The 18,165-nt window shown below is 42.9% G+C and overlaps 1 protein-coding gene across 1 annotated transcript in view; it reads left to right on the forward strand.

Moving 5' to 3' along the window:
- The first annotated feature begins 2,497 nt into the window (after positions 1-2,497).
- Positions 2,498-18,165, forward strand: part of JAZF1 (JAZF zinc finger 1) — a 334,411-nt gene continuing 318,743 nt past the window's right edge. The window contains exon 1 of the mRNA XM_055590525.1: positions 2,498-2,647. Within this exon, the coding sequence (XP_055446500.1) occupies positions 2,533-2,647 (115 nt within the window). The 5' untranslated portion in view covers positions 2,498-2,532. The remainder of the gene's footprint in view (positions 2,648-18,165) is intronic.

An 18,165-nucleotide genomic window follows, 5' to 3' on the forward strand; every position in this document is an offset into this window, starting at 1 on the left:
GGAAAGTTGGCTGTGTGTACTTGGAAAGAATTCACTCTATGCCTCTGACCTCAGTTTATCACATCTACAAAATCAGTGAGTCTGCTGGCCAGAGCATCTTCCAGATCTAAAAGACTATGATTATGTATCTAATATGAAGGCCAGAAATGCCTAGACTGTGCAGATTTTAAAAAAACAGAATGGGCAGTATGTCACAAAAGCAGAGCTTCCATTCATACATGAAGAATTAGGGTAGGTTGTTTTTTGCAAAATAAACTGAGTCCTTACAAAATATTAATGATTGCCATAGATAAAGAAAAAATTTTAATCTTAAAAATTAACATTTTTATTTGTTTTATAGGTTATTTTGGCTTGTTCCATTTTAAAAACTCTATTTATTAAATTTGGCGTATGAAGTTTTTATTTTAGGAATACTGAAACAGTGGAGACTTAAACATTCATGAAACCCAGTCTCCTTACTTCATCTTTTACCTACACATATCTGGCACTTTCTGTCTGTGAGGTCTCTTGTCTGAACTACATCTGTGCCTCTCCACACTCTCTCTAGAGTTAATAATTCCACATGGACAGTTTTTCCTCCAGAGGACAGAGATGCTACTTCTCCAAAGCTCTCAGTGCTTCCTAAATGCTGCCTCATGGTAGGGGTACCAAACACTCATCTCTAGAGGGAAGCTGTTTTGGCATAGCTTTGGCTGAAGGATTTGCATTGCATTGCCCTGTTGGTGGTACTTGGTGTGGTGAGTATTCTGCCTGCTGTAGCTAAAGGCCTTCCCAGATTGGGCAGCTGAATGCACTGCACAGCTGCCAAAATTCTAATTCTGCTCTTTAGACCCTTGTCTGGCCCTCGCTCCAGTCTCCCGCCAACTGGGTCCCTGGCTCGTTATCAGGCCCACCCGGACCCTGTCTCCACCCCCAAGTGGGCCCAGGAAATCATTCTTGGCACCAAACTGAACTTTAACCACATAACTGCCCCAACCTCATTCAACCCAACTCTCATCTCAACAAAAGTTTGTTACCCTGTGAGCTGGCAGACAAGAAGAGAGGGGCCAGAAAAGAGGAAATGCCACGGGTGAGGGCACTCATCACCCTCAATCACTGTGACTCTCAGATTGTAAAACGTTTTGTGGTGCCTTTCTTCTAAATTTTCAAATGAAAAGAATCAAGAATCCTACTAGAAAAAACAGTAGAAATGAATATAGTTTATTTTATGGAGAGGGAATACTATTTCTCTGTGTATCTGCACCAGAGCATAAGTGAAATTTGTCTTATAGAAAAATACTAAATTCAGTATACTTCCATAATGAAAAAATGCACTGTGAGATCATAAACTGCTGATAATATGTAGGCACCTGCAAAACCACTATCAGAAAACAGATTTAAAGGTAAAAATATCAGTAATATTGTGGGGACAAGGAGGTAATTGATTCTTAGCAAAATGAGGTTTCAGATAACTACCTGATCCAACTTTAAGTGCTTAACTGGTCCACATTATGGTTTAAATACTCACAGAATGGTGTAATCTAGACTGATTGGAAGAATCTCTTCTCTTTTAGGTGAAAATATGTCCCTTGATTCTCTTTCTACTCCTTTTAGCCTTAACCAATCTGGTATCCTTTCTGCTATGATAGTTTTGCTCCCAGGAAGCCACATGGGTTAATTTGCAGATCTGCGTTGGGGCAGTGGGGTATTGTAATTTGGGGAAATGAAATTATTTTAGTTTTTGTTTTCCCAAAAGGAGCAGGGAATATTACAAACGTGGTACACTTGTAAAACACAGGCAAATACACTTGACAATCAAGCACTCTATTTTGAAATTTAAATAAAGCTAAGATTTTCTTCTGGCCTAGAGGGAAACTTCATTAAAATCAATTAGTACAATCCTCCAGAGAAAATGGGCTTTTTTTTTTTTTTTTTTTTAAGGTTTAAAGAGTAAGGTGCACACAATTACCTTTCCTGGATCCTTTGTGAATGTCAGTATCAAACCTAGCAGGTGGCCAGGTGCAAACAAATGTCCCCGACAGGGGCCTGGGTAACTCCCTAAATTCTCCTTGAAGGGATGTAAGTGTAATTAATGGATGTATATATACCAGGAATGTAATATACATAACCAAGGAGGCTCCAAACTGATTGCATGTATTACCAACTGTGAAGGGCAGGCCGAGTGAGATAAAGTTGGTGGCAGGCGCTCCCAGGTGAGGCCTCAGTCCAGGGGCGGAGGTTGGGGCCGCACAGCTGTTGCCGCGCGCCCTGGTCCCTCCTCCCAGCTGCGGCGGCTTCACCCCCACCCCCACCCTCCCCCCGCCGCTCCCAACGCCGCCGCCGCCTCCCCTCTGCCTCCCGGTCTCTTCTCGCAATCCTTCCATCGCTCTCGCCCCCTCTCCCTCTGTCCCGTCCTCTCCGCTCCCCTCACCCCGCCTCTCTCCCCCTCCCCCAGCCCCTCCTCTCCTCACCCCACCCTGCCTCCCTCCCTCCCTCCGCCCGCCTGCCCGGCGCTCGCTGAGCCGACACCAGGGGGGCTCTCGATGTAGCACCATGACAGGCATCGCCGCCGCCTCCTTCTTCTCCAATACCTGCCGGTTCGGGGGCTGCGGACTCCACTTCCCCACCCTGGCCGACCTCATCGAGCACATCGAGGACAACCACATCGGTAAATGGCCCGGGGGTGGGCGGGGGTGCCCGGCGTGCGGAAACTCCTGCCCGGGCGAGAACCCCAGAATGGCCAGGGCTGGTTAGGAGCGAGGAAGGCGGCGGCGGGGCGGGGAGGGTGTGTTCGAGCCCAGGGCATGGGGGTGGCGGGATGCGGAGGCGCGAGGTGCCGGTGGGGGGTGGGGGGGAGCAGGGTGGGGGAGGGGGCGGGCGCCCCGAGGTGCGGCGGGCGGGCTGGGGGATTCCGCGGGGCGTGCGCGCCGGCGGCGAAGTGGTTGGGAGTGGGGCTGCGCTGCGGCGGGGGCGGCGGGAGGAGGGACTCGGCGGCGGGGAGATGCGGCGGCGGGGCCGGGCGCCGGGGGAGGGGGCGCCGGGCGGAGGGCGCGGTGGGGCCGGCTAGGCGGCCGGCCGGCCGGCGCTGGGCAGGGGCGCGGAGTTAGTTGGCCCTGGTGGTCGGAGCGGCCAGGGGCGGCGGGGGGCGGGAGCTGCACGCCGCCCGCCGCTTCCGCCCGGGCTCGAGCTGTCAGGGCTCGGCGGCGGCTGCAGCCGCTGGGAGGTGGGAGCGGGGGGGCGGGGGTGGCTCCACCGCGGCAGCCATTCCGCTTCCTCCTCCCGCCGCCGCCGCCACTGCGTCCTGTCAGCGCCGGTTGCTAGGTGTGGTGCGCCGGGAGGGGGCCCGGAGCCGAGGCCGCTGGCGGAGGACCGGCGCTCTCCCTCTCCACGGCGGCGGCAGGGCTCTCTGGCCTGGGGGCGCCCGCTTCTGCCCGGGCCTGGCGCGGATGCCCGGGCGCTGCGGGCAGAGGTCCCGGGTGCGCCCGCGGGCCGCGCCCAGTGCCCAGGGCCGCGCCGCCCCGGAGGCCCCTGCGGCTGCGTCTGCAGGAGAGCCATCCCCCGGGGACCCGGGGTCGGGCATTTAAATGCACCCCGGCTCTGAGATTTGCCTTTCAAATGGTGCTAGGCCCGAGGTGCGTCGGCTGCGCAGAGGATCTGCAGCGGCGGCCTGCGCAGCGCCCGGGGCGCGGGGGACTTCGTGGCCGCGGGGGAGGGGGCGCCCTGCGGGGCTGCGACTTTCTCTTCCTTCCCAAGACCCCGAGGCCTTTCAACAAGTCCTTAATTCGCACAAGAGCTTGCACACATTTACACGCTCCTATCCGGAGCCCCTCCGAGGAGAGATGAGTCGGGTTCGTGTGGCTCGGCCCATCCATCCACCTGCGGAAGGTGTGGCCGGCGCCCACGAGTTGTTCTATGTGGACCGCGTGGTGCCCTAACCGGGCTGTCTAATCCAGAGAACCTGTGAATTGCCCCCAGAAAATCATTTCCCAGTGAATGCTGTGGATTCACCCATGTCGATGCTGCTCACGTTTCTACAAAGTTGAGAGAATAAATCACTACTGCTGTCTATTTATACACGAATAAAATGAGGCCGAGCCTTATGCTCCTTCTTTGAGTATAATGCTTTCTGTGCACACAGTGCGTGCTTAATAGCATTGAATGCTGCTTGAAAATGGGTATATGATGGGACGTCCAGAATGGGAAATACTCATAGAAAATGTCTGTAGAACGTCGTTCAAAAGGTAATCTGGATGAGTAATTGTCCAGGTTTTGAAACTTACAAAGTTCTAAAACATCCGTGTAATAGCTTTCGCTATCTCCTCTGATAAAGGTGTGACAGAAAAGCTAGGCAAGTTTTGGTGGTCTTAAAAGCAGGAGTTTAATGGAGTAGCATATTTGCTGATTCATCATCATGATTGAATAGGCATAACTCAAGGTGCTTAAGGAATAAATCAGATTTTTCATGATGAGTAGTTTAAAATAATACTTAAAAGTCCCATAATACAAAGCTACAGTGGAAGTTTTATTAGTTCAAGTCTCGTCTCTTACTTTCAATGATAAGTAGAAGGATATATATATATATAATGTAAATATATAAATAACATTTTCTAACCTTGGGAGGGAAGTCATTGCATATCCCATTCACTCACTAGCAATTTTATTTTAGAATAAACTATAAGTAATAATTTCTCCACATTGCCTGCCTGCTTGGACTAGCTAGTTAAAAGGAAATATAAATTATATTTATTAAAGTGTGTTAAAGACAGTTAACTGTTTGAGGGTTTAAGTTTGTAATCAGATAATTTTGAAACTAACTCTTGGTGAATCACCAGTTAAGTTTGCAGAGATTGTCTTTAGTGCTGTGCAAACATTTTAAAGAGGGTTTTAAGATTCTATAAATTTTATAAATTTAAATTTTAAGTGATGGTCACTTCCAAAGGGCTAGTATTTTTCTTTTGTGAAAATATTGAACAGTTAAATGTACAACAATAGCTTAAGTGAATTTGGGGGCACTGCTAACAATTACTATACTTTGAAATTAGTTTGAAACCAGAAAACTTTATGAAAAGTAAATGTTAAACAAACATTTAAAATTCCTTGGGTGAAGAAACCAGCTGAAACTATTCTGTACCTTAAAATGAGGAGAAGCCCCTCACTTTGAAAGACAGCCCCATATGCAAAAGAAGTAAGAACTGATTTCAAGAAGAATAAAAACAATCTGGTTTTAGTAGGCAGTATCATATAAATATACTTCCAATGAAGAGACATGAGTGAAAATACATCAGACAAAGCATTTGGTTAAAGTTCTATACTACAGGTATTTTTAAGTGGAATTTATTGTTTGTGGTTGTCTATATATTTTTGGAGAGAGATTGTTATTTTTAATGACTGATTTACCAGTTCTATATTCTTGTCATCAAGTGGCTGCAGTAAAAAGATGCATGAGAAGATTATCAAAAGATATAATATTACCTGTAATTTTTTTAAGATGCATGTTATTTAGAAATCACAGGAGCATTAGAGGTGTGCCTAATGGCAGGTCCATCTTGAGGACCTTTCTGAGTTACTGCCGTTTAACCACTAGTCAGAATCCTTAAGCAGTAATGAGATGAAGGTTTATGGATGGGAATATGGCATATTTCTTGCATGAGAGATTTTTCAAGGCCTTTAGTGTACAAGGCCCATAGTTTTCATAATAACTGTATTGTTTAGTTCAGATTAAGTGCATTAAGTTGAAAGTAGCTGTTAGAGATAAACACTCAACTCTTTTTGTTAACCAGTTAACCTTGTTAGCAAGGATTTGGGGCTGTAGAGCTGAAGAAAGTGTGATTCCCTCTTCCTCGGTTTTAGCACTCCTCCTTTCTCCTAGAGGAATTCCTCACCTGAGGTCCTGTTGTCTTCCTTGTGTTTCATTGCTGGTCTAGTCCTGGAGCACCTGTCTCCATGTACAAGCTGAGTACCCCAACTAAAACCCTTCTCCCAACTTAAATTGCCTAGAAATTTCACTGCCCTGCAACTGTGAAGTGTTTCTATGTCAGCTTCACTATTAATTCATTTATACCTTGGCTCTGTTTCCTGGAGATGAAAAAAGCTGATCAAGATTTGTTTGCTTCTTACTGTAAGTAGATACTTGAGTTTGTAAAAACACTCTTGACATGCACATCCTAGGTAGGTGAAGATGAGTTGGTAACTAGAAATCATAGAAACACCAAGAGCACTAAATATAGCATTGAAGGTCTTGTCACAGACTCATGGGACTTCGCTTGGTCTGTGCATCCCAGTGCCCCAGTGCTGTGGAGTCTTTTGGCTTTTGGTCTCAGAAAGAAATCATTCTTACTAGATGTGATTATTTGGTACATTTGTAAAAGTACCTCTGCATTTTTTATTTATGTATTAATATATATCAAGCATCTGATTTGTAATAGGTATAGTTCTAGGCGCTTGGTATATTTTGGTGAACAAATTTCCCAACCTTTGGGGAATTTGTGTCCTAGTGGTGGGAGATAGACAATAAATAGTCAGCATAAAATGTAAATTATGTAGTATCCTGGTTAGTGGTATGGAAAGAGTCCTGTTACAGCAGGCTAAAGTGGGTTGGGAGATGAAATGTGGAATTTTAATTGGTTGGTCAGGATAGGCCTTACTGTGAAGCTGATAGGTGATTCAAAATCTTCACAGAAGTGAACGAGTTAGCTATGAGGCCAACCAAGGACCACTAATGTCCAGGCAGAGGAAACAGACAATGCAAAGGCCCCCAGATAGCCTGCACACCTTAAACTGAAACACAGATTTTCCTGGATTCAGTTACTCTTGTGATAGTACTAAACTAGCAGGTTATTTAGAACCTTCTCCAGATGTTAGGGACTTCAGCTTTGCCATTGTTGATTGGGATTTTCCTGTTGGGGCTCCATAAGGAGATGGGGTATCATTGACTATAGTGGCTTGCTGTAGCTATGACTTGGTGGATCTGGACCCTGAATGTCAGCAGGTTTCTTGTGAGTTTCTACTTGTTAGTTTCCTCATCTCCAAAACCTGGGTAATAAATACATGCTGCTTCATTTCATAGGATAGATTCATAGACCATCTAATTAATAAATATCAAAATCTCTGGAAAGAAAAATAAGGTAATTATCAACAATGTAGAATTTGACTCCTAGGACAGTTTGGTAAAAATTTGCATTCTCTTAAAGCAGCACTGTTGTATATTAAATAGATCAGTGTATGATAGGCAGCAAGCCCTTATCCCTGTTTTATAGGTGAGCAAACTGAGACATAGAAAAATTACTTAATTTGCCTAAATTTCCATGACTGGTAAATATGAGCAGAAATCTGAATTTCAGACAGGTATGCAGAGCTGGCCTTGTGCCAAGCTGCCAAACAGGTGAAGAACTAGAGCATACTGGCCCTACTGCCCCTCCAGACCAAAGTAGCTTGTTTCCTCCTTCAGAAAGTAACTCTGAACCCTTGAGATGAAGATTATATGAGGGCCCCAGAGTGAACCCAGCTTGCTTGGTTTTGAATATGGTCCTCTGCCACTTACAAGCCATTTGACTGTGAACAAATGACTACCACACTGAGCTTCAGTTTCCTCTGCTGTCTAATGAAGGTAGTCACAGCATCTGCCCCAGGGAGTAGCTGATGAGGATTACATGAGCTAATTTGTGTAAAGCACTCATTTTCTTAAGTAGTATTCAATTATATACGTCATCCAGTTTCTTGCCATTTTGTGTGTTTGCCAAATAAGTATGTTGGAAATCTATGAAGGTGTGTATTAGAGTTTAGTAGGACGTGGGTTGTGTCTACCTACAACTATGTAAAATCACTAGACTCATCCTAGGACAGACTGAGGATGGGAAATGGGACATCCTTCCACAGTCCAGCATTGGGGTTGCGGCCTCTGGCCATTTGTGCTTCTGTGTGGCCAGAGGTACTTTAGATGCTGGCAAAAGTTGCTGCTGTGGACTGGGAAGTGGTGTCAAGGCCAGCGGCTTCTAACGTGGCCTTTCCTTGTGGCCTGCACTTATTTGAAAAAAAATGCAAGACTAGAAAGAGGCACTGTGCCTGGGCCTGTGGGCACATTCCCACGAGGGCCTTTCCTGTGGGGAGAAGGAATGACTGAATGAATAAATGAATGAATGAAAGGCTTGTCACTGCCTGCCCTGCTCTTTGCCTGTACCCTGTAGCTTGGTGGCGAGATGCCCTGTTATACCCCCCTATGGTTCACCAGAAGGTCCTAGGTAGATAGTTGGGGGAATTTTTACGTGCTTGTGTGTGCACAGACCACACAGTGGGGGACCCCTCACTGTAATGCTCCATGGCATTCTCCAAAGCACTGTCTTCAGTGGCTTTTCCATTTGCCCACATGTCTCCTGAAAACAGTCAAATCACCCTTTATAAAAACATTGCTAGGGAACATACTGACTCGTAAGTTTCACAAGCTTCTGATTGTTTCTTTTGGTGTCCATTTTCTGATATGTGACTGAAATGTACAGAGAGGAAAACTCTGCCTACCACCTACTAACTATAGAAGCTCCCATATTCTTTGGAAACTAGTTTCCTTTACAGTGCATGTATTTTGGTGACATCTGCCACCCTGACAGTTCTAAAAGAGCAAACTGACAGCTGTTTTCAGAAAAACCGATTCTTTTGTTGATGACAGGGAAGAAGCCTCCAGACTGGAGAAGGCTGGTGACACTCGAGAGGGGCTTTCTTAGGACTGTCTGGAAGCCAAAAGCCTTGAGATTTAGACTGAGGTCCCAGAGACAGGACATAATGTGTTGAAACCCTTAAAAATCCTCCCTTTCTTCCAGTTTTTGTCTTAAAGACAAGAACCATACCCTGGGCTTCTCTGATGGCTCAGAATCAGGAGACCCGGGTTCTATCCCTGGGTTGGAAAGATCCTCTGAGGAAGGGAATGGCAACCCACTGCAGTATTTTTGCCTGGAGAATTCCATGGACAGAGGAGCCTGGCAGGCTGCTGCTGCTAAGTCACTTCAGTCGTGTCCAACTCTGCGACCCCAGAGACGGTAGCCCACCAGGCTCCCCGGTCCCTGGGATTCTCCAGGCAAGAACACTGGAGGGGGTTGCCATTTCCTTCTCCAATGCATGAAAGTGAAGAGTGAAAGTGAAGTCACTCAGTCGTGTCTGACTCTCAGGGACCCCATGGAGTGCAGCCTACCAGGCTCCTGCATCTATGGGATTTTCCAGGCAAGAGTACTGGAGTGAGGTGCCATTGCCTTCTCCGTCTCTGAGGCTACATGTCCTTAAATTTCTCTTCCCACCACATCCTTACCCTTGCCCTCAAATCTTAAGAGTGCAGACATGGCCTGGGTACTACTGAAGAATCCACTTGCTGGATTGCAGATAATACATTTCGTTTCACGACAGGATAATAGATTTGTTCTGTTAGCCATATTGATCTGGCTAAAGTGTGGAATAGCAAACATTGTTTTATTTAGAATTTGAAAATCAAACTGCAAATGTCAGAGTTAGTTTGTCTTTAAAAAGACTTTCCTTTAATATGCTAAATCAGTTGAAAGAAAATTATGTTTTCCCCTTGCACTAAGCACTATAATCTTGCAGTAGTTTTCACCTGTTTTTTCTTTTTTTTAAGTCCAGCTGCAAGCATGGAACAGATTAATGGATATTCTCTTTAAGAATGAAGTCTTTCCAGTAACTTTCTTTCCATTTTGGCAGGAGTCAAAGTGCTTCTTTTGGGTCAGTAACTACAGACTCTCTGTCCAGGACCAGAGAGCATTGAAAGTCTCTTGATGGCCTGGCTCACCCATTGGCCTCCTCAGGGAAGCCCTGTTCTTTGTTTGCCAGGCTCTAATGGTGACTTTCTTCTGAGCTAGACCTCCTTGAAAGGACAAGATCTGGATACCATGTTGTTAACTTGAAATGACTCACTCTTTCTTTGATATTATGCATATATATAATTAACATATATACATAATGTATAGATAAATGCTGTGTATATAAAATATTATACAAATGCATATATAAATGATACCTGTGTTTTTACATGTATGTGTATATACACCACACATATGTGTACATTATACATATGTGTATTTATATGTGTGTATATAATGTATTCATTCTCTAGATCACTGTGGATAGTGAGGATTACCACATACATTTTTGAGTATTTTCTGTCTATAGTACTTAAGACTGTACTTCCTGTTTCCAATGAATTGAAATTTATTTGGAGAAATCAGACATGTACAGACTGAGATAAATGATGAACGATAATGGGGACCACAGAGACTGATTGATTGTGAAGCTCATGAATTGCAAGCACCAGGGCCCCTCACTTGTACAACACATGTTTTACCATTTCTGCATATATTGCTTGGGCCCACCTAGACCTTTCCAAGGGCCTGGGGGGACCCTATACCAGTGTACACAGGCATGCATTCATGGATAACATCATAATTTGTCAATTTTGTAAGGCATAAAATTTTAATTGCAGGTAACTTACCCTTTTCCACTCTGACTTCCCTTCTGTGACGTTTCTTCTTGGCTTTGGTAACATTGGAGTTTAGAGTGTTTCTGAGATACAGCTAAGGAAGATTTGAATTGCAGACACTTTTAGTTTGGGTTGAGTGGAATGTATTTATTCAGCTCACAGTTTTCTTTAGTTAAGTTATTCCTAGACATCCTAGGGTAAGACTCACTACCCAGGAATGCCATCCAGTGTTCCAGCTCACCTGGGGTCTGCCCACATGGTAGGGGTGAGTTAGTATTGCAGCACGAGTCTATACCATGACATCTGCTGGTGGAAACATGGTTTGAGTATGGTTTGGAGCCAGAAGCGAGTCTGGAAAATTATTCTACTTATTAGATGTATAAAACTGTAAGTAAAAGATTGAGTTCTTATTTAAGTATATTTGATATGAAAGTTCTTTCTGTTAAGAATATACCCAATAATGCAAATACACATTCATAACTGCACCATGTTTTTTAATGAGAATTCTGTGTTTCTTCTTCAATTGAACACACACACTCATACGCACACACACATCAGTGACAACAAATATTACTGAGTGTTATCTAAACAAAAAATATTTAAACTTAGACAATGCACTAGATGTGGAATGCCCTGAATTCTTACGGCTCACATGTGAAAGAAATAGGTGTTTACAAATTTGACAAAAATCCTAAAAATTTATATGGCATTAAAACAGACCTATGAGGCTGAAAGTAACTTTTCTGAATTATCAATAATTAAAAATACATTTTGATCACCCATGTTTGTGGTTTGTGCTTTATAGAAATGCTATTAATATGAATCATTGTCATATGAGAAGTAATCAGAGTGTGCAGCCCAAAAGAAGTATTTACAGCAGTGTTTCAGTGTTTCAGATTCACATAGTGGATTCTTTTTCTGGATCTTGGTTTTGTGATGTTTTGGTAAGGTCAGCTTTAAAATTTTGGGTTTTGTTGTAACTTTTTAATCTAAATCACTTTTCTAAGCATTTTGTATTTGTGATGTTGCATTTTTTTCATAAACAGAGTGTAAATCTGCAGGCCCCATAAAACTTGGGTACGTTTCTTGGTGCCAGATAGAGCATCATTACTGTTCTAAACAATTTTAATAGAATATCTAATTCACCATCGTAGCAAGCTGTGAATTAGACATTTCCTCCTAGAAGTGCTGCCTTCTAATTGGAAATTAAATATACTACCATATTAGTTGATTACCTTAACTGGTGAAATATGACTAGAATGCTTGTTTATTTTGATAAGATTAAAAAATAAACAATAGCATTTTTATAATTGGTCCTTTCTTCTTTGTGCTGTAGTGTGAGCTCATGTTGCTACAGTGAGCGTATAGAATTATGTGCACCATACTTGATGATAACCACCCATGTACTTTGCCTCACGCACTATAGAAATAATAAGTTTCAAAGGTAACTTTGGCGGTGAAAAACATTTCTGAAGACTGTTATCTCTGCTGCTGCTAAGTCACTTCAGTCGTGTCCGACTCTGTGCGACCCCATTGACAGCGGCCTACCAGGCTTCTCCATCCATGGGATTCTCCAGGCAAGAACACTAGAGTGGGTTGCCATTTCCTTCTCCAATGCATGAAAGTGGAAAGTGAAAGTGAAGTCGCTCAGTCATGTCTGACTCTTAGCGACCCCCTGGACTGCAGCCTACCAGGCTCCTCCATCCATGGGATTTTCCAGGCAACAGTACTGGAGTGGGGTGCCATTGCCTTCTCATCTCTGGAGGGGTGCATTTGTGAGGACTTACATATTTATTTGTTCATGTGTATATGTTTATGATACACACAAACACCAGTTATGCAATTAGTCTAGGATAATTTATATTAAGGAAATTGGAAGAGAAAATCCATTTCTTTATTTTTACACTTGGATATTGAACTTGGTTAGTCTTTTTCCAGGTTGAGGATATTGTGAAGTTTAGTTGTATCCTTGTTTGCTTTACCTACAATATTTGGTTGCCTAGAACATTCTAGGGCTAAAACAATGCTAGGACAAAAGTATATCTTGGATTCTTCCCACGTCTTTGCCTGAGAGGTTTAGTATAAAGGAGGTGGGGGTGGGGTAGGAGGGGTTGCAGGGGGAAGCTGGGACTGTGAAGCTGGACAGAACTGGATTTTGAATCCTGAATCCACTTGGACAGTTCTGACAATCTTATTTACATAAAGTAGTAACAGTATCTAGTAGAATTAAGCGCCCCATGCATGAGGCACTGGTTAGCTGCTTTATGTGCATTGTCTAGAAGTTAAGTATTAGTCCCATTTGATGCAAGACGCAGATCAAGACAGAGACCAAATAACCCAGCATGCAATATACACAGCCAGTAAAGTGCTCAGGGGAGGGAGGGGCAAGCTTTGCTCTCTGGTGTCTGCATATCCCTTAGTACTTGCTCTTTATAAACTGACTTTTTATAAAATATTTGCATTTTAGTAGAAGGCTTTTGTATACCCATGTGTCTTTAACATTCAGAATGGCTGCATTTCCAAAGGGAACTGTTTCGCTGGCTGGGGAGATACTACTTTTGGTAGAAACAGAAATGTTTTGAGGCTTCTAAGAAAATGTTAGGAGGATCCATGAGCATCCCAGTAACAATAATGAAAACAATAACTTGGCAGTTCTAAAATGATTATAGTTACTGAATTGTCTAAAGATACTAACCAGTTTTCTCTCCTTTACTGATACTTTTAATCTGGGAGTAGAAGACTCTTTTCAAACACCATTTAACACTATTAACACTTATAAACATCTCTTTTACTTTAGATTTTCAAAATTAAAATACTGTCGTTATGTTCATGTGAATTATTTTAAGTTTGTTTGGACCAATAATACCTAACCAGACCTAGCTGTAGGAACATTGTGAATTAAGAGCCGGAACCCTGGCCTCTTGGCGCGTGTTTCCAGCCCTCCCTGCTGGACATTTCGCTGGTGGCATTTACAGAGAGGGCACGCTGTAGGTCACGTTACTGTGTCACCAGACCTCAGATGGCTGGTGCAGAAGTGTAAGCTTAAAAACGGAAGACCCTCTTTTCTTGCCTAACTCATTCAGTGAAAGTTTCTCAAATGCTAATTTAACTTCCTGATTCTCAATACATGCCATAATTATATAAGAAATGGCAAAATCAGGGGAATCTGTAGAGATGTTTTTGTACAGCTTACTGTTATGCAAATTGAATATCATGATAATAAGCATAAATTATGCCCATGTTCCCTCTATCAAACAAAAATATATATTATGGAAAACCATCACCTCTGAAGTTGCACATGAACTTTTCTAGGCCTCTGACTGTGTTGAGTTCATCTTTTATTGGGGTGTCTGACAGGCTGGTGTGTCTATGGGCTGAGACTCTTCAGGACTCCCAGCAGGTGTCACACAGGTGTTTCATGGCCCCATGTAATCTATAGCTAGTTTAGATTTTAGATCTTTATCAAATAGATCTTTTGATAGAATATCTTTGACCCGAGATGTCTGGAGTTTGGCACCAACTCAACACAGTGGTTGACAGTGTGTGATTTACGTTAATATGTTTCAGTGTTCTGCTAGGGCTGGAAACTCCCATTTATATGTTGGCTTCACTTTAGCCCTTTCAGGGACCCACACCAAAAGGTCTGCTGGAAAAGTATGCAAGTATCAGACCAAAAATTTTGGTCAAGAGATGATAAGTCATATGTGCCTTTCACTTTGGATGTTAGAATAAAGAAATGATATTTTGTCAAAACCTGGAAAAACTATTCAGTTCAGTCATTCTGTCATGTCTGACTCTTTGAGACCCCGTGGACTGCAGCGCTCCAGACAAGATGATAGCATTGTAAATATTTATGTCATGTTGTTATGTAAAGTGATAAGAGTGATTCTCACCTGTGGAAATCAGTCTTATTAATTTATAAGTCACACCTGTATAGCAGTAGTATTTAAGTAAGTAGTGCTCAACAGGAGCAGAATCACTTGCATGAACCTGGAAAAGATAAGAATGCCTGGACTCCACCCCCAGACCTTCTGGTGTGCTTGACCAGAGGTGGTCTGGGTGTGAGCTTCATAAAGTTGATTCTCATATGTTGCCAAGGTTGGGAACCCATTGGCTTTTGAAATAATGAACATTGTGAGGGTTAGGGAGTGTGAGAAAGGAATCAGACTTTTAAAGAACTGTAAATTGGTGGGGGGGGGTTCATTCAAATAGATTTAATTTTTTTAATAGATATACTTGTTAGTTATACTGGAGGCAGGCATTTAATATAGGCCAATATGAAGATGTGATACCAACTCAGGTATGTAGTTAGAGCAGATGTGCTCAAACTAGAGAGCCTAAGAGTCTCAAACTCAGATGCCCTCAGGATGCAATATACATGAGTGAACTGACCAAGTTCAGTGTTACTTGGAGTAGGGGCAACTCTGACAGACTGAAGAGCCCTTCAGTTCAGTTCATTTCAGTCACTCAGTTGTGTCCCACTCTTTGCGACCCCATGAACTGCAGCACGCCAGGACTCCCTGTCCATCACCAACTCCCGGAGTTTACCCAAACTCATGTCCATTGAGTCGGTGATGCCATCCAGCCATCTCATCCTCTGTCGTCCCCTTCTCCGCCTGCCCTCAATCTTTCCCAGCATCAGGGTCTTTTCACATGAGTCGGCTCTTTGCATCAGGTGGCCAAAGTATTGGAGTTTCAGCTTCAACATCAGTCCTTCCAATGAACACCCAGGACTGATCTCCAGGATGGACTGGTTGGATCTCCTTGCAGTCCAAGGGACTCTCAAGAGTCTTCTCCAACACCACAGTTCAAAAGCATCAATTCTTGGGCACTCAGCTTTCTTTATAGTCCAACTTTCACATCCGTACATGACCACTGGAAAAACCATAGCCTTGACTAGACGGACCTTTGTTGGCAAAGTAATGTCTCTGCTTTTTAATATGCTGTCTATGTTGGTCATAACTTTCCTTCCAAGGAGTAAGTGTCTTTTAATTTCATGGCTGCAGTCACCATCTGCAGTGATTTTGGAGTCCCCCAAAGTAAAGTCAGCCACTGTTTCCACTGTTTCCCCATCTATTTGCCATGAAGTGGTGGGACCAGATGCCATGATCTTGCTTCACTTAAAGGGGCAGCTGCTACTGACCTGCAGCCAAGTGCTACCGTATTGGAGTGCAGGCCCTTTGTCAGCAGGTTCTATTATTATTATTACTGCTGCTTTTGGAAATTAGGAATTAAGATTTTTATGTGAAGTTTACCTTTGAATGTTTGTAACTAATATAGATGAGTTTTAAAACATTGTGCAAGAAAACTACAGCATTGCACGGAGATGGTAATGATGGGCCCTGTGTTTGTAATGGAGTACATTTGAATGCTGTGATGCAGAGTAAACTTTGAAGACCATTCTTTCCAGCAAGGAAGTGTGAAATGGTTGACTATTTTTTAAATGTGATTTAAAATTTTTCTTTTATACCAAATTCTAAAAAAAAAAAAAGATCTTTAGCCCTGAAAGTGTATTAGTGTATATAATCTCTCTGTACCTTATTTTCTTTAACATGGAGTATTAGTATGTATCTCAAAGTGTAATGAGGTGGCACTAGTGGTAAAGAACCCACCTACCAGTGCAGGAAACATAAGAGACAAGGGTTCAATCCCTGGGTCAGGAAGATCCCCTAGAGGAGGGCATGGCAACCCACTCCAGTATTTCTTGCCTGGAGAATCCCCATGGACAGAGGAACCTGGAACCCGCAGTCCCTGAAGTCGCAAACAATCAGACATGACTGAAGCAACTTAGCAGCCAAGAACCAGTGAGGTACCACACATATATGGTAGCTGTTGGAACTCTGCAGAATTCTGAAAAGAAAGCTCACCAGTGCGTTTCCTTCATTGTCTCTAGGGGGAGCTGTGGGGAGGCGTTACTGTAAGGTAGTCAGGGTGCTGCCTCCAGTCCCACTGCCTCCATGACCTTAGCCAAATTATTCAGTTTTATCTAGACCTCAGCTTCTGTGAGATGAGGAAAATTAGTATTTATCTCAGAGTGCTGTTATGAGGATTAAATAAAAACATGCATTTGAGGGGCCTGGCAATCAGGAAGCCCTCTGTAAATGTTAATACTGATAGGATTGTACCATTTTCTTATATACATGATGGTGCTCCCAATGCCCACAGTCCTCAGATTCTAATGTCCTCTTTGTTTTCATAATACAATGGAAGAAGATGAATTCAAATACCGTTATACGTTTCTGTCCTCCGTTAAGCATTTTTACTTTGAGATATTTGATGAGATTCGATTTCCCTGGTAGTTTTGGTTTGTGTTTGAGTAAGTCATACTGAATGGTCGTCGGAATCCATGCGCTGTTAAAACATTCCACACACAAATTCTTGCTGTTTCAAAATATACCAGCCTTAATTTAGTATTGTTTGTCTGGATCTAAGTTTTTGAGACGTTAGATCATGTGATTAGAAAAATGACTTCCATGTTTGATAAATACAATTTTTTGTTTGGGAGAAAAGACAATTTGGGAGTCTAGAGAGATTTAAAGTATGTAAACAGAAAACATAATTTTTTCATGTTGTACTAAGTAAGCAATAGAAAAACAAGAGATTGCTTTGAATGTATTTTTTGTGATGGTTTATTGTGAAGAATTTGAAAGGGGATTTGTAGGGCTTTTATGAAGAAATCCAAGAACATGACTGTAGGACTAACAGAATGCCATGTTCTTGTTAAGTGGCTGTGCCTCTCTTTAATAATAGTTCTTGAAATTTCACATATGCAAATCCTGGAAACTTCTCAGGAAAGTCCCAGGATAGGCCTTGTTTTAGAGGCTTGAGTGGCAATAGTTGAGTTGTTTACTGATCGCAGAAGACATTTAAAATACTTGATTCCTAAATGGTATCTGACAATGACTGAAATCTTTTTCAGTCCTGTAGCATATATTTCCAGTGGGTTTCCCCTTTGAAGCATATGCTGGGATCTGATACAGTTAAGCAGCTGGTCCAGGCTTCTGAGACTTATCAATAATTGAATTTAAAAGTGGTTTGCAATTCTTTTATTACTGAGGGTCTCTTTAGTTATTTTCCTTCTCACTCCCCTGAGAATTCCAAGTCTTGAAAGATTTTTGTCCAACAATCAGCCTGACTTAGTAAGTAATTAAAAGCTTTGTTTTTTTGCATTTTCATGCAGCAGGAGCTAAAACTCTCAATTTTTATATTTGATACATATTTATGAGTAGCAGCTATATGGGTATGACGCAATTGAAGTTCGTGCTCACGGGAGAAGCAGACAAAACACATATATAATTTCAAACAGTCATAATGCTGTGAAGAAACAGTGAGTCTGGAGAGAGAGACTGAGAGCTCTATTTGAGATAAGGTAGAGGGAGGCATGTGGGAAGGGACCTGAATGGAGTAGGGGGTGAACGAGCCATCCATCCGGGTGTCTGGGGAAAGAGAGTGAAGGTGGGATAAGAGTGGTTGTCAGGGGACTTAGCATGCTGACTTGTGTCAACCAGCGTCACCTGAAGGAGTTAAAATAATCCCAGCCTGCAAAGATGATGTGGAATGTTGTGTAGCTTTATTATGATTATAGTTTCCACTATGCTTTTTGTAACATCCAAATAGCTCAAGGATCCCATTTCCACTTACAAAACCCTGTAGAGATTAGGAAACCCTAATTGGCTTCTAGATCTCTTCAGATCTAGTTTGCTTTTTGCTTAAAC

This window comes from Bubalus kerabau, chromosome 8, assembly GCF_029407905.1.
Source record: "Bubalus kerabau isolate K-KA32 ecotype Philippines breed swamp buffalo chromosome 8, PCC_UOA_SB_1v2, whole genome shotgun sequence".
In the NCBI taxonomy this organism is placed as follows: domain Eukaryota; kingdom Metazoa; phylum Chordata; class Mammalia; order Artiodactyla; family Bovidae; genus Bubalus; species Bubalus kerabau.